This window comes from Calidris pugnax, unplaced genomic scaffold (assembly GCF_001431845.1).
Source record: "Calidris pugnax isolate Ruff unplaced genomic scaffold, ASM143184v1 scaffold41, whole genome shotgun sequence".
NCBI classification, from domain to species: domain Eukaryota; kingdom Metazoa; phylum Chordata; class Aves; order Charadriiformes; family Scolopacidae; genus Calidris; species Calidris pugnax.
This window is the reverse complement of record NW_015094509.1, coordinates 10,335,178-10,360,975: the sequence shown is the minus strand read 5'-3', so window position 1 is coordinate 10,360,975 and position 25,798 is coordinate 10,335,178. Positions and strand designations below refer to the sequence as shown.

Genomic DNA, 25,798 nt, shown 5'->3' with positions numbered 1-25,798 from the left:
TAATACCTTATTTATGCCCCAAAAGCAGGTAGTTTTACTTATATTATGGATTTGTATTTTATTTATTGTATACGAAATACAGCTATGGATGTTTTTATATTCATGTTCATGTATTAAAAAAAAAAAAAAAAAACATGAAAGATGTTAAGGCTGCAAGTCAAGAACAAAAAAAATACACATTAAATACCTCAGTTTAAACAGCCTGGATATCAATACGTTTGTGCACATATATACATCAACAATCTTCAGGTAAATTTTCGTAAGCTGTTCTACAAAACCCTGCCTCCTTCAGTGATGGTATGAATGGTGCTTCCTAAACATAGATCTGTTCAATATTTATTTTATTATTGTTGCACACAATTTATTCCTATTCATTATTTTCTCCGTACGGCAAGGTAAGAGGAAGCAGCTAAGTTTTAGGTTATCTGGAGTAATATTGCCTTACACTGATGAATCTTGGAGTTTACACAGTTCATTTCAGCAAGAATAAATCTCCTCATCCCTTATATATGTATTAAAAAAAAAAAAAAAAAACATGAAAGATGTTAAGGCTGCAAGTCAAGAACAAAAAAAATACACATTAAATACCTCAGTTTAAACAGCCTGGATATCAATACGTTTGTGCACATATATACATCAACAATCTTCAGGTAAATTTTCGTAAGCTGTTCTACAAAACCCTGCCTCCTTCAGTGATGGTATGAATGGTGCTTCCTAAACATAGATCTGTTCAATATTTATTTTATTATTGTTGCACACAATTTATTCCTATTCATTATTTTCTCCGTACTTGTCTGCACTGACCACAGACACATTAACTTCCACATAAATGTTTTTCGAGAATATGCCACTCTAATATCATAGCCCATAAATTATCTTAACACTTCATCTCACAGTAGTGCTGTACCATTACCCTCAGTTTACATTAGCAATTAATACACCAAGATCCCCATATGCTCTCAATTTCTAAGTGACTTGACACTTCTAGGGACTGTGGTTTTTTTAACTCCTTATCATTTCAAAGCACAAACACAAAACTGAGTTTCCTTTGACGTTAGTTTAACGTAGGAGCATCAGCAGTTTTGCAAGTCAGACCTCTGGTGTCTCAAAATAAGTAATCTGCAAATGAGAAACAAATGTTGGTCTCATGTGAAAGACCTGTTTTGCATAAATGGCATCATGTTTGAACTCTGTGAAAAGGGAAGAGAAAAAATTTAGCTATCCCACAGCAACATTCAAATACCTTAACTGAAACACTATATTTCTCTTCCTGTCATGCTTAATTCTATTCACCTTGAACTCTTCTACTTTTGAAACAATTACAACAGAGATCCTGTAGAAACAACTTCTATTTATATAAATAAAGACAATAGTCACTAACTAAGGCAAGCAACCTGTAAGAGTCTGTTCGGGTTTTTTTAATCCTGTGTTTATATACCTCTTTTCTGGACTGCTACTAATTACAGACAGTGTTGGGATGAAGCTGCACATAATGATTTTTCTTTCTGCTAAGATGAGGTCATTAAATCAATTTTACTTATTAACAATTGAGACTATCCTACCAATACTGTTTATCCTTTTTTTTTTTTTTGTAAACTTGCCCTTGATTCTCAATGGGTTTGAAAAATCTGAAGAAGTCTGTGATGCCTGCAGATTGCATCCCAACACTATCCACTTCTCTTCCTGATAAATAAAATTAAGTATTGTTCTGACAAAACTTTTTGCCCTTTTGAAAATAATCTAGTTGTCACTAGTTGCTCCAGTAAGAAGTTGCTTTAATTGCATTGCTCTAAAAATAATATGCACAGATAATAGTCACTAAAATAAAAGAACACAATCGTATTTACTCACCGAGTGTAATAAGTCACTGCTTCCGCAAAATCGCCAATGGCAAAGGCTTCATTGCCCTTTTCTTTTTCACGAGTAGCAATATAAATCTTCTCTTTCATTGTCATGCCTAGAAAAAAATATTTATACATAACAACAAATATCAACTTGCACCAATGCAATCAAAACACTGTCAGCTAAAATACTTTAATGTATGAATGTCATAATCTGTATATTATTTTTTTAAAAGATCATGACTTACTAAAAGATAAATTTGTATTCTATTTTCAATAAGAAAAACAAATTCTTCTAATAGGCATACAAAATGCAAGATGAAAGCAGTTGGCTAACTTCTACCACTGCTTTATAATAGCAGAAGTATGCTTTACTTCTTTACCCTGTGCTCTCAACCTAAACATAACATAAATGTTTTAACTGACTATTAACACCAAGACTAGATTATTTTTTTTTCAAATATGGCTTCAAGCTCAGTTGACATCCTTCTACCATTTCTAGGGGCTGAAAAATATATAAAGACACTTTTAACTATAATATGCTTCTTCAGTTTGTATTCACACTCTACAACACAGTATTACAATTCAAGAAAAAGTATATGTTTCTAAGACATTACCAGTTGTGTCTATTTTCTTTTCAATTATAGGTAGACTGGGCCTACTAAAAAATCTTGCTTTTGAGTTATTTTCTTCACAGCCTTCATCAATTTTAGAACACTCCTTTTCCACATCGAACCTTAAATTAAAAAAAAACATACAAATTGATAGTACTGCATCACAAGACTCCTCTACTAATAGAAAGGGTTTTAATATTTCCATTATAAACCAAAGGAAAAGAGACTAGTTTGGGAACAGATGTTTAGTCTTATCTCCTTTCTTTGTGTTGGGTTTTTTTGTGTGCGTGCTTCTCCTGCTTATACAGTGCCTCCCTTCTTCCTCCCTTCTGGTTAAAACCAAACAAATGAAACAAAGAAAACGTCTGTCTCACCTCCTTGTCATTCCTCCAAAAAAGATGTAAAATTTAAGAAATACTATCATCAGGCTCGATCCCAGTCCTATCAAACATCTCTATTAACCTTTGCTAAAATATCTAGGAAACAGCTTCAAAGCAATTAATACTGTAAACATGAGAGAGATTTCAAAATAGTCTCAGACACTTCCAAGGCTCCTCTGAAGAAGGTTTTTTTTTTTTAAACAGCATTTAGGAATTTATAGGAAATAAATATTGCTGCCATAGTCCTATTCAAAAAATACCAGATAGTATTATAGGACATAGTCCTATATAAAAAATAACCAATTTGTAACACTGTCTAGAAACACTACACTCAACTGCCTTTCTGTTTAGAACTCAATGAAAAATGGCCTTTGCTGTCCACAGTAATCTTGATGCTATGAATAATTTAAATCTGAAATAGAGAAACAATTTTCAAAATTTATCCAATTCAAAACCTTTTCAAGTAAGACTAGTTGCTCTCCATTTTGATTCTGATCTTTTGCTAGCTTAGCTTTACCTTTTTATTATAAATTAACCACATTTCTAAGTTAGTGTTTTTAAAATACAAAGTGAAACATTTTGTTCAGAAATTGCATAAACAATTATTTGAAGGTTTTGAAATTAAACTCAAAATGTTTTGAAAACACGATATGCTTCAAACTGGAAAATTTCTTTCAAACAACTTCTGTTTCAGTATATTGTATAATACAGAAGAAATACACTATATGGGAAAATTCAGAAACTGCAGTATTATCAGCCTGCTAAGGCTCTTAAAGATTGAGTACATAAAGCTGTAAACAAAATCCCCAAATAATTACTTTAAATGATATGGAGGAAAGAGGGATGAAAGAATAAATTGTTGCAGAAGTTATTTTGATAACCTGCTTTGTTTGTCCACGCTTGAGCAGGAAGATTCCAATTTCTGAAACATACGTGCATGAAAATAACTGATACGCACAACTGTTTGCAAGAACAGCATCTTAAGCAGGCAGGGTGTTTGTAGGGGTGTTGGGGTGGAGTGACCCATTAAGAGTTTCATTCCCCAAACCCCACAGTCTCTAGATTTAGCTCCCCATCTACTGTACTGGAAACTTGTGCCCATGTTAAATAACCCTAGAAGTGTTTTCAGAATGATAAATTAAGCTAATTGTAATTCCTTGCTTTTACATACCTCCATAGATTTTATCTTAGCTGTTTAAAGGAAAAATGAAATCTTAAATAAAATCACTCATTTATATTTTCTGCTGTCTTGCTCTATTTCACACAGCTTGTACAAAAGCATGGACTAATTTGTTCCGTTGTTAGCACGACGATGCATCATTTGCATTTTAAGAGAGCATTTATTATGAAAAAACGAAGTTTCACCATGTTATAATTCCCTGAAATGTTGACCTTAATACTATGTTTCTGGAAAAAACTTTAAAAAACAACCACAGTGTTCCATTATTAAGCAAATAAATAAGACTTAATAAAAACGGCAATATAAAGGATTTAACATACTTGTCCCATTCACTGTAGTCCCGTGGTATGTTTTTCTTGTTTCTTAGTTTGTTTTGCAAATTTTTGTTCTGAAAGAGAAAGAGCCAGCCTGTAAGACAATTTTTTTAAAGTGGCAATTCACAGGCTTTTTTAGGTTTTGTTTCTGCAATACATATTCCTAGTAAATAACACTATTCATGACTAATATCAGCATAGTCTTGAAAACTTAATTAGTCCTCATGTATTTTACATATCATTGTAATTTAAGGAGCTCTTCAGTCTCACATTTTCTCTCCACTGCTCTGGTACATGTCACAGAGGCACTGAATAAAACTTTCAGATAGGAAACAGCTCTTCCTAATTAGTATCTTGTGCTGCCATCTCCCAAACCATCCTTTCAACACAGCAAGGGAGAGCTCAGCCCTGGGAAAGCCCAGCCTTGTAATGAGGTGTCTGAGATTGAATCAGTAACCTCATTCTAGGCTTGCCATTCCCAAGAGAATGCAAGGCACAGATTTTGAGAGTCCCTGGAACCCTGACAACATACTTACATATGTCGGACTTCAAAATAGCGTCTGGACTTCTTTTGACTATTTCACACTCCACTCAAGCTAATTCCCAAGATGATTTACACTCATTCTAGATTTTAGACAAGCTGATAAGCTCCATCATGGAGTTGTGCCTCACTTAACACTTATCCTTAGGTCCTTCCTGCAACACTCAGTCCCAATAACAGATTTGACTGACTTGTATCACAACCCATCTCCTACACTAATGGAACCTATTTTCATAGCTGGCACCTTTGGCATCAATTCTACCTCTGCCATGAGACTGTATTTCTGATATGTCCTTCCCTGCTTGTTGACTTCAACAATACTTAATAGCAAGGTGTGGTTCCAAACAGGTATTCCACAGTGGAACAGCCAGTTCAATATATTCCCATTTACTCTGTCCTGGCTGTTCAGCCCTCCTCTTACCTTGCAAGCCATCATTCACTGAGTTAGACCAGTGTAATTAATTGTGGAGTTGCAGATTTACAATTATCTGGGTCCAAATAAACAATTTGATAGAGATTACAGTACAATCCCTAAATATCTGTGCCAGTTCAACTGAGTATGGGATAAACTGGACCAAAGAAACAAGCAGCAATTTCTTAAACTAGCTTTACCAGTGGTGACACTGTAACAAGGAAATACTACTGCAGTTGGATGTAAACACCTCAATTTATATAATGCAAATGTGACCCTTCCTGTAAACACTTCTAACTATCTATAATGTTAGGTTACATGAACTTTTATAGTATATAACTTCACAATTACTTTTAATGTTCCCAGTCTTTCAAGAAGCTAGACAAAATGACAAGTACATTTAGTGATCAGCGCGTGTTTGGAGGAGGTAACTCCTAAACATGGCTTCCTGAAACATGAGTTACCATTATGTACACATCCTGGTGTATATTACAAACTTACTTTGCTCCAGAAGTGAATTCTTGATCAGAATTAAAACATTATTAAAAGACATATGCTAGTGGTCACTTTTGCCTAAGCATTGGTGTCTTGCAAAGGAAGGTTTTTACTTTCTGGTTAACAAAATAAACCTAGTAAGAAAGACTCAATGACTAGAAGTTTGTACATATAAAATTTTCCAATTTTAAAAAGACATATAATTAACATATGTTAGAAAACTGGAGATACCTGATTAGCAGGAAGACAGCTGCTAGAACAACGAATAGGAGGCAAGTTATCTTGTCTTTCATGCAGTGCATCTGTTCTCAGGTACTGTGGTTTATTATCATCTTCATTCATTTCTGTCACCCAGCTCTGGAAATAAATAATATATCTGTACCTTAAAGCAGTAGAGCAGATATACTTCATAGTCTACAATGGCCCTAACATCTATGCTTATAATGCACTGTTCTTAATGGGCAAAATCAATTAAGACAAAGAGCAATTGTGGCTTTTTGAACAAAAATTAATCTACCAAAAAAAAATAAAAATCTGTAGAGTTAAAATGGGCATTAAGGATTCAGTGACATTAATTCAAGAAAATAATAAAAAACCAACACAATCCTTTGATCATTTCCTCATTTAATCAAATAATTACATTCTGCTTAGGCACAAGAAGAGGAAGATTGATACATCAAAGTGATTATATTACTGACTATTATCAATTAGAGTTATACTGTACCATCAGTTCGTCATTAATTGTTTCCCATTCTTCAGCTGTGAAATCAGAAGCTGTGGCTGCAGGCTTATCTTTTCTCAGAGCTCTGCTCCTTGGATCTAAATGCTCGATACGCTTTTCACAACACAATGTAAGTTCAGGATAACATCCCTCTTCACCAGACCTTCAAAATGCAAAGATATAAAAGTTACAAAAAAGAACTAAACTGCACTGCATTCTCCATATTTTTCCTCCATGTGTAGTCTCTGTGTAGCCACCAGAGTCACTGCAGAGGACTATTTTTCTGTTACAACTGTACAAGTTCCTTCAAATTTTGCACAACAGGAATATAATTAGTAATGAAGTTAAGAAAATATAATGTTTACCTTAATACCCTGAGAATCTTTTCCAGGTGTTTAACATCTGTGCATTTTTCAATGAACTTGTAGTCCAGATGACCAATTGGTATTTTATATGTTTTAGTGGTTCCTTGGTCCAGGAAATACGGTACTGGCTCATCACCCATAGCTAAATATAAAAGAAAAAAATGTAGCAATTCTGCAAGCACTTACTTATATTTTGAAGCAATGCTAATTAAATTAATAACCCTGCTCAGGCTCGGAAGTACTACTGTTACACAAGCAGACCTATTGCCACAAAAAAAAAAAATTCACATTTTAAGACCTGATCACACAAAGTGACAGAAGTATGGTTGTACATGAGATATGCTTTATAAAAAGAATATGTACAATTCTACTGCTTCTGCACAGCAGAATAAGTCAGAAAGGACTGCTTAAGGAAAAATTGCCACCATTTTTTTTGCCTACCACATTCTCTATTTTTCGTTAAACACAATATGGTATTCTCTACTTTAAGCAAATGTGGTGGGGATGAAGGCAAATATGGTGCAGAACCCTCTACCTTTTTTCAGAGGGAAGATGTTAACCAACTCAGTGTATCTAACGGAATGAAAACCTTTGCCTTCTCTGTGGCCAAAATAAATCCAATTCTTTGTCCTTCCTCACTAACTCCATTTTCTGGACCTCTGATTATATTAGTGTACTAATCTGAATCTTTTCCAATAACTCTGTAACTGATGAACTGAGGTGTTAAAATTGGACACTTCCTGTCTCCCCGTACCTTTGATCTGCTTATCTTCATCCTTTTCTATTTTGATTCCAAGCTCTAAGGAGCAGTATTTCTTGCTTTCTCCCACGTAATATAGTGCTTAAAGTGATCAGTTATTTTTAATGAGTACAATGAGGGCTGCTAGCTAGTATGTGATAACAACTGTGTATGGATATAAACCAAATTAAAATAATTGTGTTCTGATGTCTAGCATAATTACACATAGTACACATTTGTAGTACACATTCAGCTACACATTTGTAGCTGAAAAAAAATGTTTACAATGCACTATCACTCAAATAATAACTGGTCATAATTAGGTATTATATAAAAGACAGGATTTTGCCCCAAAGATTTACAGTTTCAGTAGAGGAAAAGAAACAACAAGCATGGAGAGAGAGAAAATTCATAGGAAAGTATGGGGCTGGAGTAAAAAGCAAGAGAGGCACTCATCACGAAATGGCAATATTTCCTCTCGTATTCACGTTAGGAACAGGGAATAACATTGCTCCCTTTCCTGGAGAGCCCGGCGCAGCTCCCGGGCGGTGCGGGAAGGAGGAGACCCGGCTCGCACCGCCTCAGCCCAAGGCGCTCCTCTCCTCGGGCCGGCTGCCGGCAGCTCCCGAAGCCGCAACGCCGTGCCCTGTCGACAAGACAACTTGCACCCCTCGGAGTCAGGAATTTACCTTAAAATCCCCCACAAAAGAGCTCCCCTCGCAGCACAGCCGGAGCAGCGCGGCCAGCCCCTGCCTAGTAACTGTTGCTATGTACAACATGGCGGCCGGCGGCGCGCAGGGAAGCGGGCACGCCGGTGAAGACGCGGGGCTGCCCTCCCCAGTGACCCCCTTGCGAGGGGTCCCACAGAGCCCTTGCCGAGCTCCAGCGGCGACACCGGCGTCGTGTAGCGGATTCCAACACCCACCTGCCCGGTGCGAGCTGTCTCCGGGACACGGGCGCCACCCGGCCGCGCCTCAGCCAAGCGACGCCGGCGCCTCAGTGGCCGCCGCGCATGCGCGGCAGAGCTCTGGCGGGCGGGGGGGGCCGGTGTGGGCCGCGGGCGGGAGCGGCCCGGGCTGAGGACAGCGGCGGGGGGCTGAAATATACCTTTAATAAAACATCACCTGTTTGTTTCCAATACAGTATTTTATTTCGCTTAGAACAGCTCCCCCCCCCGTTATCGTTTACACTCGAGTGTATCTGGCTTCTAAGGAAAAACCTAAATGAGAACTGTAACTGCTAAGATCAGATAAGAGGCCTATGAAAATCTTAACCAAACCGCTCAAAAAAAACCCCCCTCAATAATGTTTTTGCATCCCCTAAAATGACCCACTGTAGCTCGTTTATGACCCCGGTTTACGGTCATGTAGTCTGTTGCAAAGACACCTCACTATACTCGTAAGAGTTAAACACATTATCTCAACGTTAACAGCATCGTTAGCACCATCACAATTGATATTTGCAAGATTTAAGGAGGTTAAATTATCATCAGGCACAGTCCAGCACTATTCTGTAGTACGCCTTAGGGATAAGGATATTTTAGTATTACTTCACAGCCATTCCAAATAGATAAATGGAAAAAGTTTTGGCTCATTCACACTAAACAACCACTTTGATCTTTTTAATACAGACCCCTGAGAAGTCATCTGACAAGCAAAACAAGACGCTATTTTAGTTTTGGGATGCTACCCAAATTATCTTTATAGCACAGACCTAATCCTTCCCTTGCATAAAACCAAGTCAAGAAGCACTTTGGGAATTTCTGTTTACACATTGCTTCTTGATATTCACTTTGCCTCCCTCCCCTCTTCTTTTCTGAGAGATGATTTTCTTTGACACTTCCTCCACAGCTGGGTGCCTGAATTGGGTGCTTTCAAGTCCTTTGAGATTTGTTCTTTTGAAATCCAGGTCTATATTTCAGACCTAACCTCATGTAGCCTATTTATTTTCTGTAGAATTAATTCAAACCACAGTTATGCAGTTCATAGGAGTCCAAAGAACATTTAACAAAGTTAAAATGCAATTAAAGCGTAGATGAGAGTAACAAAGACAACGTTAACTCAAAAAGAACACAATACTACTGAACTTAAACTACTACATACTCTGACTACAAACTTAAACGACAGCTTTAGAAATCTATTGCTGGAAGACAGTAAGACAAAATTTAGTATCACAGTAAAATTTAATATTTCAATATCTTAAAACACAAATAAGAGCGTGCATTTATACATCAATGGATTTACAGAGCAAAGTTATCAGAAAGATTGAACTCCAGCATAAAGTCACTGTATCTTCAGCAGAAATCATCGGGCATCAAAAACCACCACTGAAATAGTGCAGTTAAAGGAAAAAAAAATGTGTTGAAATGGTTGAAAAAAGATCTGGGAGAAAAAGGGGGGGAGGGGGAACCACAAAAGAGAGACTGCCTAAATCTAAAGTCACAACTAACTACATAAAAGCATTTCAAAACACATCCTTAATCAACGCCAGAACACTTTCCTTTTGTTAAAAGGCTGACTAATATCAACTGTTCATAGTACATCACCCAGCAAACTACCATGACTTAATATATTTTGCATTAAAACATGGAAAAAAAGAGAGAAGGTGCCAGGAAAGAAAACAAGATCCCTAGTCACACTGCAGAGATTTCCCCACAGTACTTTGCTCTGCTCTACTGATTTTTGACCTTGAAGGATTCTTCCATAACTACTCAAATCTTCCATTTGGTTTCCCTTATGAACCTTGTCTCCATCCACAGCTTCCCAAATGCATTCCATGTAAAAGGATACATCTTTTTGTCCGTTTCTTGTACATTATTCTGTAGCCACATTCTCTGCATCTGATGGGATCTCTTGCCTTTATTTCATTTTCTGTATGACATTCTGATGTGAAGGAGGAAAAGAAAGGGAGTGTGTAAACAAAAACAGCATTGTTAATGCACAGATAACTGTCAAAAGTCATAACAATCCAATTCCAATTTATTGTAAACAAAACATTATACAGAAATAATTATAGTGAATTTTTACCAAGGGCTGAATGATATCAAGATACTGTGCAAAAAAAAAATTAGCAAATTTCACTTATATTAAGATCAAAGAGGACCTTGCTAGAAATCACTAAATTATTACTGCACAGAATACATTCCATTCTTGATATAACTAGACTGTCTACTAATGAAAGCTTCAGCTTGGCCCCCCAAAGCCCCAAGTTTATTTTCTTAAAAGACAAAATATGTGAGACTCCTGAAGTGACAACTCAAATTTATAAATTTTTAACTTGCTGACATATATAGGTAAGGGAGAATTTGACCACTGCACTTCAATAAAAGCTGAGTGACCATACAACATTTTCAAAAAAAAAAAATCTCCAAGAGGCACTAAACAGAAGGTCCACCATCTGCACCACAAGCAGACACTTAGAGAAAGCGTCCTCTGAAGACAGAGGACCTCCACAGAGCAACACAAGCTCTAGTGAATTACTTCCAGATCTCTATCCATATAAATGCCATATAGTGGTACCAACAGCGTGTAAAGCTTTAAAGAACATCAGGATCCACACTGCAACTATTTGTATTTATGTATTCTACAGTATAATGATTATGCATTCTTCATTATTAAAACATATAAATAAAACAAATAAAAAAAATAATTCATTGATGTCTTGTCTTTACCTCCACAAATGTAAATCATTGGCTGCTGCTTTGGAGGTTGAACATCCTTCTGGGAATCCATGTTCTAAACAACAAAAACAATAAACAAACAACCAACCACAACATGCACACCACTTTGGGGTTTGTCTTAAATTTTTTTTTCAAGGCATATCACAACCATTTCAGTATTGGGTGCCTACAGGAAAGATGGGGACAAACTTTTTAGCAGGGCCTGTTACAATAGGGCAAAGGGTAATGGCTTTAAACTACAAGAGGGAACATTTAAACTAGACATGGGGAAGAAATTTTTTACAATAAGGGTGGTGAAACAATGGCACAGGTTGCTCAGAAACGTGGTAGATGCGCCATCCCTGGAAACATTCATGGTCAGGTTGGACAGGGCTCCGAGCAACCTGATCTTGGTGAAGATGTCCCTGCTCACTGCAGGGGGGTTGGACTAGATGACCTTTAAGGGTCCCTTCCAACTCAAACTGTTCTATGAATATCTCAATCTAAAGCTAACAGAAGATTAAAAACGTCCTTAAAAGTAAATATAAACAAATTCCATCTGTATTTGATACACAGGACACTGGATAATTCACATTGAACTAGATGGCTTTCTGAGGGCTCTTCAATTTCTCGAAAGCACAGTAACATCAAGTTTCTCAGAGCTTCACCAATCTGGTAGAGAAAGCCTCCGGAGATGGCACAACATTTTCTATTAAACAGGATTTTAAACCTTAAAGCCCAATGAATGTTTTCTTTCCTCTCTCCTGCCAATGGTAAGAATTTCCTTGCTGGAAAGAGATAAAATTTCTTACATATCACTCATGTAACAACAGTGCTATCAGTGCCTTATTATATTCCCTCCCCACCCTCCCTCCTCCCCAGAACAACACTTTCAAACCTAATCTAATTTTTCGTGGAACTAAGGGATTAGAAATCCTGGGAACAGACTGTAGGTAGAAGAGTAAAACCCAAACAAAATGAGGGGCCAGGGTGTAGAAATTCCACCCTCAAAATCCTAACGTAGGCATGTATGATTACCAAACTGATCAAAAGTTCAATAACTCAGTGGTACCCTACAAACACCTCTTAATGCCCTATAATGGTTTTGATTGTTCAGACTTACTTGGAAATAAGTATTCCTTCACAGTATCAGATTAAATAGTTACATATACTCCACAAATGATCTACCAAGCTTTTAGTGATCCTATCCTAACATGTAAATATGGTTGCAACAATAAATTAAGGTTGTTGCTGTAACCATTACAGATAGCAAACTGTTGTTTTTTTTTTTTCATCTAATGCCAGTCTATACTAGAACATGGTTATTTCCTTGTAGTTTTTATTGAGGTTGCTGCTTTCTGTACTGCTGTTCTGCCTGATACAGAAGACAAGAATTCCTAACGCTTATGCCAGGGAATAACCTTCATGATACTTCTTTATGAGCATGACTCTTGGATACTGTTGCTTAATATTACAGTGAGGATTATTTCCCTGATCTGCACAGTTGGTTTCTGTATAAATTCAACTGGGAAAACTAGAGTCTTGAAAACAGAAGGCCAGGATTGACCAAAACGGTTCATCCTTTAAGAAAGCCTGATTAGCACTTGACAAACCACTTTGTTAAAACACTCCATTTGGGAAAACTAGAGATAATGCATTAAACTTTATGGCTTTCAAGCAAGGTTTTACTCTACAATAGCCATAGTGGCCCCTTGTCCATGTGTGTTATAGTCTTTTTGTGTCGGTACATTATAGTAAGATACAAGCAGCACCCATTAGCACCTGAAAACAGCGGTATCTCCCTCTGAGCCCACGGAGGAGGACAGGCCGCTTCCCTCACCGGTCCCTCAGCCCCAGACACCCCAGCCCGCCCCAAACGTGAACCGGGGCGTCCCCTACCGCCCAGCGGGGCTTCTACGCAGGAGAGAAGGGATCCAGAGACTCTGAAAGGAGCCCGAAAGGCCCAGGAGAGCCCCGGCCCGCGCTCACCTGTGCATGCAGCGCCACCGGCCTCCTCGTCCCCTCGGCGCCGGCTGATGACGCCACACGGAGCGCCGCCTGATGACGCCATACGGGGCGCCGGCGGAGGCGGGGCCGGTGGTGCGGGTCTCCGCCGGTGTTACCCTCCAGCGACCGGTGTTAACCACTTTGGGCAAAGCACGGGGTATTGGGTGTCGTTTTTTAACAGAGGAGCTTCCGGGCGAGCAGCAGCGCCGGTCCCCCGAGAGGGAAGCAGGCGGCTGCGTGCTTAGACGCGTAAAATAAGAACCGCCGTTCTCGGTATTTTTATTCGGCGGTTTTACCTCAAATCCGTGGAGGAAACCCGCATCTCGGTATTTTAGTCTGGCACCCATATAAAACCTAAACCGAGAAGCTGCGGTGCTACGTGTTGTCAGTGCGAGGTGGTGTCCCGAAAGGCATTCGGACGTTCCCGCCCGCGCCGAGCCGAGGCAGCGCGGAGGACTAGTTAGTTAGCTCGGGTTAGTTTCACTAGTCCCACACGACGCCGGCTGCCCTGTCAGTCACCGGCAGAGTGAATTTTGAGTCTTCGATGGGCATCTTGTAGAATTAGCTGTCTCTACTTCCTTCCTGGAAAAATATTCCGCAAATACTGCGTTTTGTGAATGTGCCGATTTAAATGACGTCGTCGTTGCAAAGGTTCCCTGGTTTAAGGAAGGCTATTTCTTTCTCTGTTTCAGAATTCTGATTAAAAATTGTTTCCTAAGCACCCGAATGCATTGATGTGTATGAGGTTTCATCAGTTGTAATTTATTGATATTAATCTCGTAGTAGCAAATCACCTTCTTACACCACCCATCATAGCTTATCTAAAATAAACCTGAGTGATAATAAATAGTTGCGTCTTTTTTTTTTCCGCGTTTTGTATTCGAGTTAAACGTAATGAAGACACGGCCATGATTTTAGGCAGCTCACCTGCTTCTCCAAACGGTATGGGTAAAGCTAAGTGTAACTCCAGAATAAAGCAGAGGCAAGAGAAACGACGTGCGGAAAGCAGAGCCGCTCATCCCGGTTGCCCGGCTCCTCGCAGGGACGGGTGTGCACCAAGAGTCTGGAACAGAGGGGAGAAAAAAAGCCTGAACGCACACGAAGTAATTACCATCTCATAAATAAACGATTTAAAACCAATTGGTATTATTTTTCCTGGCGCGTTTCGTGGTTTAAAATGCGTTCGACACATCGGTGATTTTCAAAAAGGGCTCACTTATAATACCGCCGCGAAAAAGTCAGTTAAAGTTAATTCTGTGAAAATAAGTTTTTCGCCGTTAAGAAGGAAATAATGTAATTGCTTGATTATTGGCATCCTTTAACTGTTCCCTTGGAAAAATAGGATGTTTTACCAGATCTTCGGCTACTTCAGGCGTTTCTGATACAGCCCGCCTCTTTCCAGCGGAGCGCTTTAACAGGAAAACCCGTTTTATGGGCTGATAAACACCAGCCCTGAAGATGCTCCTTGGATTTCGAATAGTCGGGAGGGTGTGGGACACCTCCACCGCCCCGCCAAGCGACAGCAGCCCCCGGGGAACGGGCAGGACAGCGTGCGGAAGGGCTTGCGGGCGCTGCGGGAACCCGCGGGGCTGCTTTTGGGGTGGGAAGGGAAGGCGGCCGTACCCCAGCCCAGCCTGAGCGGACTGTCTCACCTCGCTCTGTTTGCTTGTTGAAAGCAGCGTTCTCAGGTTTGGGTTGGGGTTTTGGTTGGTTGGTTTTGATTTTTGTTGGTTGGTTGGTTTTGGTTTTGCGACCCTTTTTTGTTAAATCGCGCTTTTTGGAGTGTATTGCATTAAATGGCACAACTGCAACTTGTTATATTTCTTGGGTATTTTTGAGCCGAGTCACATAAACTCTAAGGAGTTAACAAGCTGCCAATTTCACAGAGAAGGTAATTTATTTTATAAATAAATACATTTGTCTGAAAATTAATTTCTTCCGATTCATGCTAAATAGATGATACTACAGAAAGCACTTTCAGAAAACTTGTATTACGTTTCTGAAAGTTTCTAATGACTTCTCCCCCCAAAAATGAAAAGGGGAGATATCCCAAGAGCCTTTCTCTTTTCATCTGTAACAGTTACCTCGTAGTCACATAAACCAATATGCTTTATCTAGGGATGTCACGGGTTCCCCCAGCCCTGGAGAGGTAACTTTTAGCTCCAGCTCCTCTCAGGTCGCCTGAGGGGAAGGCTGCACGCTTGCCAAACCTCACCTACAGGAATTACGTTACCTAATTTCGGCGTTTCTTTGGATCTAGGTGTTGCCCTCAGAGTCACACACAACGTTTTGACATCTCTCGTTGAGATTGGACGTTGTTCTGGTGGAGAAAACTGGAAGCGTAAAGAGGGAAAGAACCAGAAAAATTAGGGGTAACCCGGGGTAAATGTTATGTGAGTGAGGTGAAGGAGGGTAACACCCAGGGGAAGGAGAGCAAACACAGCGATGATTTATTTGGACTCACAGAAGGGTTTGGGCTGGAAGGGACCTTCGAAGATCATCTCGTCCAACTCTGTGCCATGGGCAAGGACACTTCCCCCTGGAGCAGGCTGCTTAAAGCCCCCCTCCGCCTGACTTTGAGCATCTCCAGGGATGGGGCATCCACAGCTTCCCTGGACAATCCGACCCAGCGTCTCACCGCCCTCAGAATAACACGTTTATTCCTGACGGTCAGTCCCGTTTCTGACCCGGGGGCGGCTGCCCCGAGGCCTGCCGCTTCCCGCCGCCGGCAGCGCCCCCGCCGGGCCGGGCCCTCAGGTCGGTGAGCCCCGGGCAGCCCCGCAGGCGGCCGCACCGAGCCCAGGAGAAACGGGCTGCCGAGTATTCGGGGCTGGCTTTCGGTCGTTTTTTCCATATACACATTAACTAAAACACGGCAAAAAGCGAGGCGGCATCGCTAGGCATCTCCCACCCGGCTGACAGCTGACTGAAAGGAGACGGCACTTGACAAACGCTCCGTGACCGTTTTGTTCCTGGGGCCGTCAGGTGCAAACGTACTAATTGTCTCGAATTAATTAGCTCAAGCTTAAAGGTTGCGGTGCGGGTAAGGCTCGTCATCTGTGAAAGCCTTTGGCCGGCCGTGATCGCCCGTTGCCCTTGAAGCCGCCCCTCAGCGCCGGCGCCCGCCGGCAGAGCTCTGAGGGGACTCCCGGAGGGGCGGGAAAGCCTCACCCTCCTCAGGCACCTGAGCAGCACCGGGGCGGGGGGAGGAACGGCGCTTTTAATGGTGGGCCGGGTGCGGCGGGGAGGGGGTCCCGGAGTATAAAGTGTGAGGAGAGAGGTGAGCCTCCCCGGTATCTTCCAGCTTTCTCGTGTAGTGGGCTCTCCCGTTCGGAGGGACCGTTCTCCTCAGGCTCCTGTCCCTCGCTCCGTGGGCGGTGCCGCCGCTCTCCCGGGGCCCACAGGGCGGAGGGGGCGGGGGAGGCAGCGGTTGGTAAGGGCGGGTAGTTCAAATCCAAGCGAGGGAAAGCGGCGGCGGCCGCACGCGAGGAGCCGGTGTGGGTGGAGAGAAGCGAAGCGGCTCCTCGCCAAGGGCAACGGGCCCCAGAGCGGGCGGCGAGCTGCTGAGGCGGCAGGACTCCCCTTCTCTCCGCTTCTCCAGGGGCCCTGCCGGCCGCCTCAGCTGCGCTTGGTAGTAGGGGGGCCTGTGGGCTCTGCTCCCTGAGCTGGGTTCGCCAGATGAGGCGGTGAAGCTGTTGCTTTGCTCGTGTCCGGCGTCCCAGGTGACCGAGAGACCCTCGGGTGCCGGTCCCTAGGTAGCCGCTAATAATCTTCATCGCTGGGTAATGAGACGTTGCAATGAACGCATATACAGACCGTTTGAAAGCTCTCTCACTGGGGTAATGTCTCTCTTACACCTCTCTCTCTTCTCTCTGCACCCTTTCTCGCTCTAGGTTATCGGTAGGGGTAAAGAGTACTTTTGAGTACATCACTTCTGCTTTGGAAGATCTCGAGTTGCTTCACAAATTAGGGTAAGTGACCCATATCTTACGGACAGGACTTAGCGATGCCATCCTTTGCCATATTAACACCTGTGAAGGTATGAATGACTTCTCTGGTTTTAGAGCTGGGTGCTTAAAGAGTCTTCAGATAAACAGCTATTATATATCTGCAGTAAAACTGACTAAGTAACAAAGAAATATTCTCGTGTCACCAAAACTTTGCCTTTATCTGTTTTGTTAACAGTAGTGAACAGAGACAAACAAGGACAGCAAACATCTTGTTTGAGGAATAAATGTTCAGTGCATGTTACTGGGGAATGTAAATTCTCAGGAAGAGGCGTGAGTCCATTCTAGAACTCGGATGGAAGTTATAGGCACCATTTGTGTTGCCTTCTAGTAGCCAGCGTTTTTGCCTCTTTAGGATACTTTGTAAGACTAAGCTTTTCAGAAATTATTTCTTGTCAAAATATCTGAATCCTGTTCTTAACTTAGTTGGGGTTTCTGAATATGAAATGTTTTGTTTTGTAAACTGCCAGAAAGTTTGCAATTGTCTTGTAGACCAATTTGAGAACTACAAAACTAGTAATATATATGGGAAATGTATAGAGCACAAGAACATACACTTAGCAGATATGGAATTTATTCCTTCCTCTGTAGCTGACTTGCTCTGTTACCAGTCTTTTCTTCCCTGTACATCTGGTTTATGATGACTAAAACAAGGTTAACAATACTTTCAGAAATTACTTCAAGATCCCCAAATGAAAAGGGCTTAATGTTATGTATCAAATCTACTAGAGGAAACTTTTCTCCTGATAGAAAAGGAAGTGCTTATAAAATACTAGACAAACCACAAGAGGTTTTATAAGGCATCTCTTATGAATGCAAGTAGCATTCTACTCTGAGAGATGCTCAGCACCTGTGAAAGGCTTTCCCTTCTGTACTGTAAAATGAGACCTTGTCTTGAATTAAATGCTAATTTGTACAAGTAATATGTTTTGAAAAAGATAAAATATGCGTATACAAACCTGAACTGTATACTGGGATTTGCTCTAAAGAAGTATAATGGACGTTGTTAAATCAGTGACTGTATTGCAGTGGCTTCCCTCTAATTCTTTCAACATTGTTCTCTCAAAATCAACATCGTAAGCCCACAGGCTCCTCCTGCTGGACCTTGGCGTATCTACAGAGTATCTTTGGCTTTTACTTGAGTTACCAACAGCTCTGCTATTCTCATCTCCCCTACATGGAAAAAGTTGCTTTTCTGTGATTTTATGTTACTTTAAACACTAGTTTGCTTAAATTCTTTCATACTGTAATATTTTAAATTTCCTTTACTCTCAGTTCTTCAAAAGATTAGCTAGTTTCTCCCATTGGGTATCTGAGAACTAAACTGCAAATGTGAGTTTTCCTTTTGTTTCTTCAGTATGCTGCCTGAACATCAAGTTTCTAAACCTGTGAGCCTGTGCAATTTTGTTAAATGTGTGGTTAGTTTGACTATGTTTAAGGAAAATGAATATATTTAAAAGTAAGTATGGGCATGAGGTTGTGGTGGGTTTTTTTGTGTGGTAGGATTGAGATTTTGAATAGCTGTCTCTAAATAGCATTAAAAATTTAAATCTCTGTCTATCAGCATTTTTGGTAGGAATATCTCCTAACAATGTTTGCTAGCTAACTGCAGTTCACCAAAATACATCATAGAATGATGAAACCTTTGTTCTTTTTGTAGATTACACAAAGCCAATGCCCTATTGTTACTACAGGTCTCTTATAGGTCTTCCTCTTTTTACAAAAAGAACTATGTTGATGTGGTGCTCCGCTCATAGTGTGAATAATGAACTGGAGAGCAGCAATGTACTACAGAGATACTCTTTATACCTTTTTCCTATGTTTTTAGAGTTATTTTCTAGTTCATGACACAGCATTTGTAGAGGTAAATGGAAGAGGAAAAGGAAGCAAAGTTTGTCATCTTCTTGGAATTATTTTCACATAGCTTTCCTTCCTGGAAGAATTTTTCTCAATTAATGTGGATGGATTTTTTTGTTTGTATGAAATATATTTGTTTTCATACTGATACTAGCATGATGCTATAGGCCTCTATGTCGAGCTCTTACTGTCTGCTCTTTAATATCGTGTTCTTTTTGAAATTCTATATGTTGCTGTATCCTCACAGTAGAAAACAAAGCACTTCCTAGATTGAAATGATCTTATATAGTGCCTTCAGCATGGACCAAAAAATGCTAATTAAATGACCCAAGTTCATCAAAGAATAGTGTGTTGTTGTTTCCCCCTCATCCCCCCACAAATTGGGTCCACATTGCTTGTCTTTAGTTGGCTAAGGCTTGACTAAATCAGGGCTGCTGGGATATTAGCAATGTCTTAACATTTGGTGTTTAAGCCACCTTTAGTAATTCCTGCTTTTGTCTGTTCTTAAAATTCAATGTCCAGAATTCAAGTTTCCAGACTTATGTTCCAAAATACCAGCTCTAGAGGCCAGTAACATGCCTCAGTAAAAGGTGCTGATTCCAACTTGTCTTGCAACATTGATGTGAACTGCTGTGACTTCTGTGAGAATAGCCCTCATGCTGGCATTATTCATGACACCTGTTGCCACTCTGGTTAGGGTAGAGAAACTCTGCCATGTGTGAGTGGGGGGAAGAAAAAGTGAGTCTGTATTCTTACACCTCATTTAAATGGGTGCATCAGCCACTTGTAACCTTTCTAGGAAAATACAGAGTAGATCTTAAAAGCTTACTTGGTTGTAATTTATCTTTGTGTTCGTGTATAAGTGCTGTTGCTACTAGGATTAATGAAAATACTTTTGTCATGGCCGCTAGCTTGGTAGATTTACACAAGACTTTCTCACTAATCTGAAGGTGTTTTGGTGACTGCTCTTATTGTTTGTTTCAGAAATAACACTGGTATCTTCACTTAAAAAGTGCCAAGCAGAAGATGTCAGACAGTCGTTCGGTAATGTTCAATGCTCTTAAAAGAAATAGAATAACATCTCCCAGCAGCAATTTAAAATACACAAATTTTAAAGAGACATGTTGCACTTCAGTATTTCTGGACAGCAGATGCAATGAGTCAGTAAAAGATCCTGATGTAGAACATAAAGCAGCCCTGAGTGTAAAAAGTTTGTCATTGCTACAAGAGTATTCTGAGCACATTCATCCAAATGTCGTCTTTCCTGTGTCGTCATCTATTGAAAATGAAATTAATTCTATTTCCTTATCAGAAAGAAGAGAGGCAAACAGAAGTGCAGATTTTTTTGAAACTCCTAAAGTGAGTAGAAAAGTCTCCTCACTACGCAGGAGGCTGCTTTTACCTAAGACTGTTCCCACTGGAACAACTGCAGGATGCTGTGAAAGACAACCTAGCTCTTCAGGAAGCAGTAGGAAAAAAGTATTCTCTTGTGTTTTGAGCTCTGAAGAAAGAGTTTCACAAACTGCTTCAGATTCTCCAAGAGATAAAAGTTACAAACCTCTGACAGGTAGCACTTCAAAAACTGAGGACTCCAATCCCGATTGCCCAAAACGGAGACTTTCCTTTTCACAACAAAGGACTTCTACGTTAGATGAGTCCAAGTGTAAGGACCCCTTATTGCTTGGACCAGAATGTTTATCTCCAATTAAGTGTAAGGAAGTTATTGCTAGTAACACTAATGAATTCAGTGAAAGTGTCCTTGTGAGTGTTACTGATGGGTTGCTCAGGACTTCTCCTTACAGTATGTTACCTGAGACCAATGAGGGTAAGTTCTCGACTTCTGTCAACAGTCTTGTAGAAAGCTTTAACTTTGAACTTAGTGAAATAAACTCTCCCCCTGTTAAGCTGACAAGTTACCCAGTTCCTTCAATACCTGAGGACAGTGGATATAATTCACTTCATCTGGACAAATCGGGAGACTTATCTGATCATGAGGGATCTTTCCAAGAGTTCTTGCAAAAACATAAAGAAGGTTCAAAAGTTCTGGACAGCAAAAGAAAGACAAGAAAACTTGAACAAGTTAGAAAGTTATCCACTCTTCAGGAACAAGGTTCACAGTCAGAGACAGAAGATCATCACAGCAGTCCTTCTACTTCAGCATGTATGTCAAGAGAAGAAAGAAACTTTTTAAGTGAAGACTCTGCATTAGTTTTAGAAGAACATCCTAGTGGAGACCTAGTTGTAAGTCACAGAGATCTCTCAAGAACTCCAGCTCTGAAAATAGTTCATGAAATTTGCTTGCAAAAACAAAGATCCGACCAAAAGCAAATATCACAGAATATTGATGGAACAGAAATATTTGCATTAGAAAATGTTCTTGCTGGACTTATTGGCAAGAAAATGGGCCTTGAAAAATTAGATATTTTAACAGAATTGAAATACAGAAATTTAACACATGTTCTTGCTATAGTTTTAGATGCTTTGACAGTGGAAAGTCTGTGCAGGTAAGTACTGCTGCTTTTTATTTTTTCCCCAGAAAAGGTTAAAATACGTGTTTCTGCAAATAAATTGGAATAAGTCCTGGAACAGCAGGTGTTGTCAACAGAATTTGTTGCTGAGGAAATTAAAGTTTTGTCACTGTTAATCAAGTGGCTCTTTCTGTGAAGTTCTAAAAGTATATTGTAGGGGGGGAATTAAAAAAGCAACTAAAAAAGCCAAACATGGGAATTAGTAGACTTAAAACTAAATCACAATATTTATAAATTTTAAAATATATTAAAAATATATTTAAGCTTGGAAAGTAATTTCTTCTCATGAAAAGTTCCCCAGTAATGCATAGTACCCAAAACACATTTTCCAGATTTTTTCTCATGTATTTAATATTCTCAGTTATTTCAAAGCACAAAGATAATAAAATAATTTTATTTCATGAGTAATGATTAGATTACTTTTTAATCATTAGAAACTGTCACTTATTTCAAAGAAATTAAGAGTGCCTTGTGTGTTATTTGCAAAGGGAATGGTAGAGTGGGTGGAAATATACGGGCAGTATAAAGAAGCATAAGTGTTTTCAGAACACTTAACACACAAATGTGACTTTAGAAACAAACTTGGTCAGTGGCTTATGTGGAAGGAAGAAACTTAATTTTGTAAGCCAAAGTTATGCTGCGTTTATATTACAATTGTTCTCTGGACTCTTCTATTATTCTATACAGTGATGCTTAAGAGTACAAGATCTGGGTTTCATAACAATACAGTGAACTCTTGTAGTATATAGCAGTAGTCTGTAAAATAACCAATAGTGTATGAAATCACGCAAAAATATTTCAAAAGTAGTCTCACTATCATGACTTCTGTACTGCTTGGGAAAAATGTGAATGTAGATAACTTTTCATTCATTTATTCCAGCATTTGGAAAGTGAGCAGAAACTGGCGTGAAATCATTGTACAAGATAAAAGTGCAGATAAAAGGAGAATGTTGTACATAAAACACTTGAAGGAAGAAGCTGGGGTAAGGTTCGTCTCTAAGGTAACATTTTTTTTTCCAAGTGTGAAAGAAGACAGATGAAAGAAGAAACATCTTGTAAAACTACAGAACCATAGCTAATTTTTAACGGTTGGGCTTGATGATCTTAAAGGTCTCTTCCAACAAAGATGATTCTATGATACAGTTCCAATGTGAGTATGTGAAAGATTCTAACAGGAGAATGTAATAACTTTTATTGATTTTTTTTTTTTTTTTTTTTTTTTTTTTTTTTTTTTGTTTTGTTTGTTTGTTTGGTTTGGTTCTTTTTCAACTGTCCACAGTGTGAGTACTAGTCTTTCAGTCATGGGAGACTTTCTTTTTTCTTTTCTGCACCCCGCTACCCCCCCCCAGTTCCTCCTTGAGAATCCTGTAGGATCTCTTCCTTAACTGATTCTGGCTTAAGATCTTAAACCCTGTTCATATCTTTGTGCCATGCTGTTCCTCATTTTCTGTTTCAGTCTAGTCTGCAGTGCTGTAGGATCCACTCTAGATACTTGCTGGTTGCTTTCAGGATTGCCTGTGGCTAAGCTTCTTCATGGTGTACTTGTAAACATCAGAAGGATATACAGAAATTTAAGGGGTATCTAGAAAAATAAGCACATTAATAGCAGTATAATTTTTTTCAAATCCTCCACATGTGTGTAGACACACTTTAGTGTAACTGTACTTTAATTGTGACAAAACATGCTTGCAGTTGACATTTCCTAATTCAGAAAGATGAGTACCAGCAGAGAGTGCTAAAAGACAGTTGGCTTTTACCTTACTCATGGGATTTTTTTTTTAATGGTCCATGTCTGTTGTTCCCTTACTAAATATAAACCTTTCATGGAAAATACATGAACTATGCATAATTTCCATATCTAATGTGTTGTTGTAGAGGGAAAACAAAAAGAGCAAAAAACCAGCTACAAATCCCAAATGAAATACAACTCTGATTTGCTTCCTTTTGTGTGGTGTGGTTTTTTTTTCTTCTTTTTATAATTATAAACTTTAACAGGAATATTTATTGAAAGCTGAAGATGCTGCCACAAGGCTTAATGTTCTCAGTAGATCTGCTCTAAGGCCTGTTCAAGCTCAAGCCAGAAGTTCTGTAGTGCAGACACCATCTTCACACACTGAACTTGCACCCAGGAGATGGAGTTCTGTTCCCCATTTGACTTGTAGACAGGAAGAATACGTGAAAGTAGGTACCTAAGAAATTCCTCACTTTAAGTTTTTAGGAAGATTTTTCATTTATAAGAACTAAGTAGCTCTTCTCTGCCTCCTCTTGCTACAGGTCGCTAAAACTCTGTTCACTGATGAAGCTATAAAACCCTGTCCAAGATGTCGATATCCTGCTAAATATCAATTGGTAAAGAAACGGGGACTATGTAGCAGAGAGGCATGTGGATTTGAGTTCTGTATTTTATGTCTGCGTGCTTTCCATGGGTCAAAAGAATGTCATAGTTTATCAGCAAAATGGAAGAACAAAAAAGATGCTCCTCCAGGAAGTGCCCAAAGCAAAAGAAATTTAAAAAGACTCTAAATTTGTAAGGCGTCTAAGTCCTTACATTAAATCCTTTTCCTCTTCTCCTAGGTTTCTAATCTTGTTCATATTCTTCCTAAATATATGCATCTTGAAAGTCTCATTGAATGTGTTCTTGCTGACTTATCAAGAATAACGTCTCATGTATATATCTTAAACAATTCAGTATATTTTTGTTTTTGAAAAAAGCGAACATTTTAAAACATTTTGTCTTGTTTTACCTGTCGTGTAGTAGCTAGGCATTTACTAACATATTACTTTTTAAATAAAGTATTTTAAATGTAGTCTTCAATATCTGGCTTACAGCACCTCATAGATGTTTAAAAATGTGATTCTTGTCTTAATGACAAATTAAAGAAATTTATTTTTAAAAAAATCTTTTAAATGGGATTTATTTGTTATTCACTTGAAATTACAGTAGATGTTTTAAAAATACCTTAAAGTGAAGCACTAGATACAAATGTAAAAAATACTTCTATCTATATAAATGATGATTCCCCAAAAGCAATTTATTAGTTGTCTGAATTTTATATCAGAATAATTATTTTGTTGTTCTCTTGTCTATTATCTTGCATTGCATTACAGAGGCTTAGTAACTTCTAAATCAAGATGATGCTGTGTGGATATTTTATTGTACTGTTTTTTACAGTTCTTGTCTTTACTTGAAAACTTCAGGTGATATAGCATATATTCACATATCTAAATATGCTGTTGAATTACCCTTGTTGTTGTGAACTTACTTTTAAATTTAGTCTGGCTTTACTTCAGCTTGAATTAAAGGATTACCTACTGTTAGAAATCATCCTTTCTCTATCCTAGATTTAATTAAGGGAATTCACTGATTTGCTTTTGAACTAAATATGCTGATCCTTTACAGAAAAGAGCTCAATCTGCCTCTTGGAGGCAGATTTTTGTGGTTTGTTTTGTGTGGTTTGTTTTTTGTTTTTTCTTTTTTTGTAAGGAACCTCCTAGCAATTGTAAACAGCTTGAAATACAGGCGACAGAAGTGGACACAGTACTTGCTCTGCGAAGATATAACAATAATTTACTTCTCCAATTGATATTGTCCTACTTATCCTTTCAAGGAGTGCACTTAACACAAGCATCTTGCAGAACACCTGTAGTTAACTGGTATTTCGTTCCCACTCTCCCTCTGATTTTGTCCTATATGTTACATTTGTGATGTTGCAATTTTACTGTGTGTATTTGCAGGTAAGCAGTATCACTGAGCTATTTAAACAGTAGTCTGTTTTGCTTTTTTTTTAAAGAGCTTTCAACTAAGCAATAAGCTGTGTATTTGTGTCTATTAATACTTATTCGCATATCCCTTTATTTTTATTCTGTGGATATTTAAGACAAATGGGCAAGAACGATTTAATTCAGAATGTTCTAGAAACATCACTTCCTATTTCTCATCTCTAACTGTTGTGATTTGTAATTTGGTAAGTACTTTTAGCATACCTGATTTCTGGGACAGTAGCTCCACATAGCACTTGGAAGGAGGAGGAGCATCATGAAAGTTAGTACTAAAAGTTATATGGCATTTTACTATTAACCAATCATGCTGTCGTTAAAGAAGGGATCAACCCAATGTATCTGCCAGAAAATCATGTTTA

The 25,798-nt window shown here is 39.1% G+C and overlaps 3 protein-coding genes across 5 annotated transcripts in view; 1 reads left to right on the top strand and 2 right to left on the bottom strand.

The window, feature by feature from the left end:
* The window catches only part of SPAG1 (sperm associated antigen 1), a 37,825-nt gene extending 29,221 nt beyond the window's left edge, over positions 1-8,604 (bottom strand). Inside the window, exons 1-7 of the mRNA XM_014965169.1 lie at positions 8,528-8,604; positions 6,864-7,005; positions 6,502-6,661; positions 6,009-6,134; positions 4,336-4,403; positions 2,459-2,577; positions 1,852-1,957 (exon numbers count right to left, since the gene is read on the bottom strand). Of these exons, the coding sequence (XP_014820655.1) occupies positions 1,852-1,957; positions 2,459-2,577; positions 4,336-4,403; positions 6,009-6,134; positions 6,502-6,661; positions 6,864-7,003 (719 nt within the window). The 5' untranslated portion in view covers positions 7,004-7,005; positions 8,528-8,604. The remainder of the gene's footprint in view (positions 1-1,851; positions 1,958-2,458; positions 2,578-4,335; positions 4,404-6,008; positions 6,135-6,501; positions 6,662-6,863; positions 7,006-8,527) is intronic.
* A 1,161-nt stretch (positions 8,605-9,765) lies between these two features.
* POLR2K (polymerase (RNA) II (DNA directed) polypeptide K, 7.0kDa) lies at positions 9,766-13,298 on the bottom strand. Of its 3 annotated transcripts, none has more exons than XM_014965175.1 (4): positions 13,250-13,298; positions 11,273-11,336; positions 10,392-10,484; positions 9,766-9,928 (listed from the first exon to the last, which is right to left on the bottom strand). In XM_014965175.1, exons 2-4 carry the CDS (start codon positions 11,331-11,333, stop codon positions 9,906-9,908), a joined length of 177 nt encoding a protein of 58 aa, XP_014820661.1. In that variant the 5' UTR covers positions 11,334-11,336; positions 13,250-13,298; the 3' UTR covers positions 9,766-9,905. The 3 variants fall into 3 exon arrangements, with proteins under 3 accessions (XP_014820661.1, XP_014820663.1, XP_014820662.1); XM_014965177.1 differs by lacking the exon at positions 13,250-13,298 and adding an exon at positions 13,043-13,235; XM_014965176.1 differs by lacking the exon at positions 13,250-13,298 and adding an exon at positions 11,991-12,051.
* Positions 13,299-20,157: 6,859 nt separating this feature from the next.
* FBXO43 (F-box protein 43) lies at positions 20,158-24,182 on the top strand. Its single transcript, XM_014965292.1, has 4 exons — positions 20,158-21,635; positions 22,540-22,642; positions 23,655-23,840; positions 23,934-24,182. The coding sequence occupies exons 1-4, from the start codon at positions 20,158-20,160 to the stop codon at positions 24,180-24,182; spliced, it is 2,016 nt and encodes a 671-aa protein (XP_014820778.1).
* Positions 24,183-25,798: the final 1,616 nt, after the last annotated feature.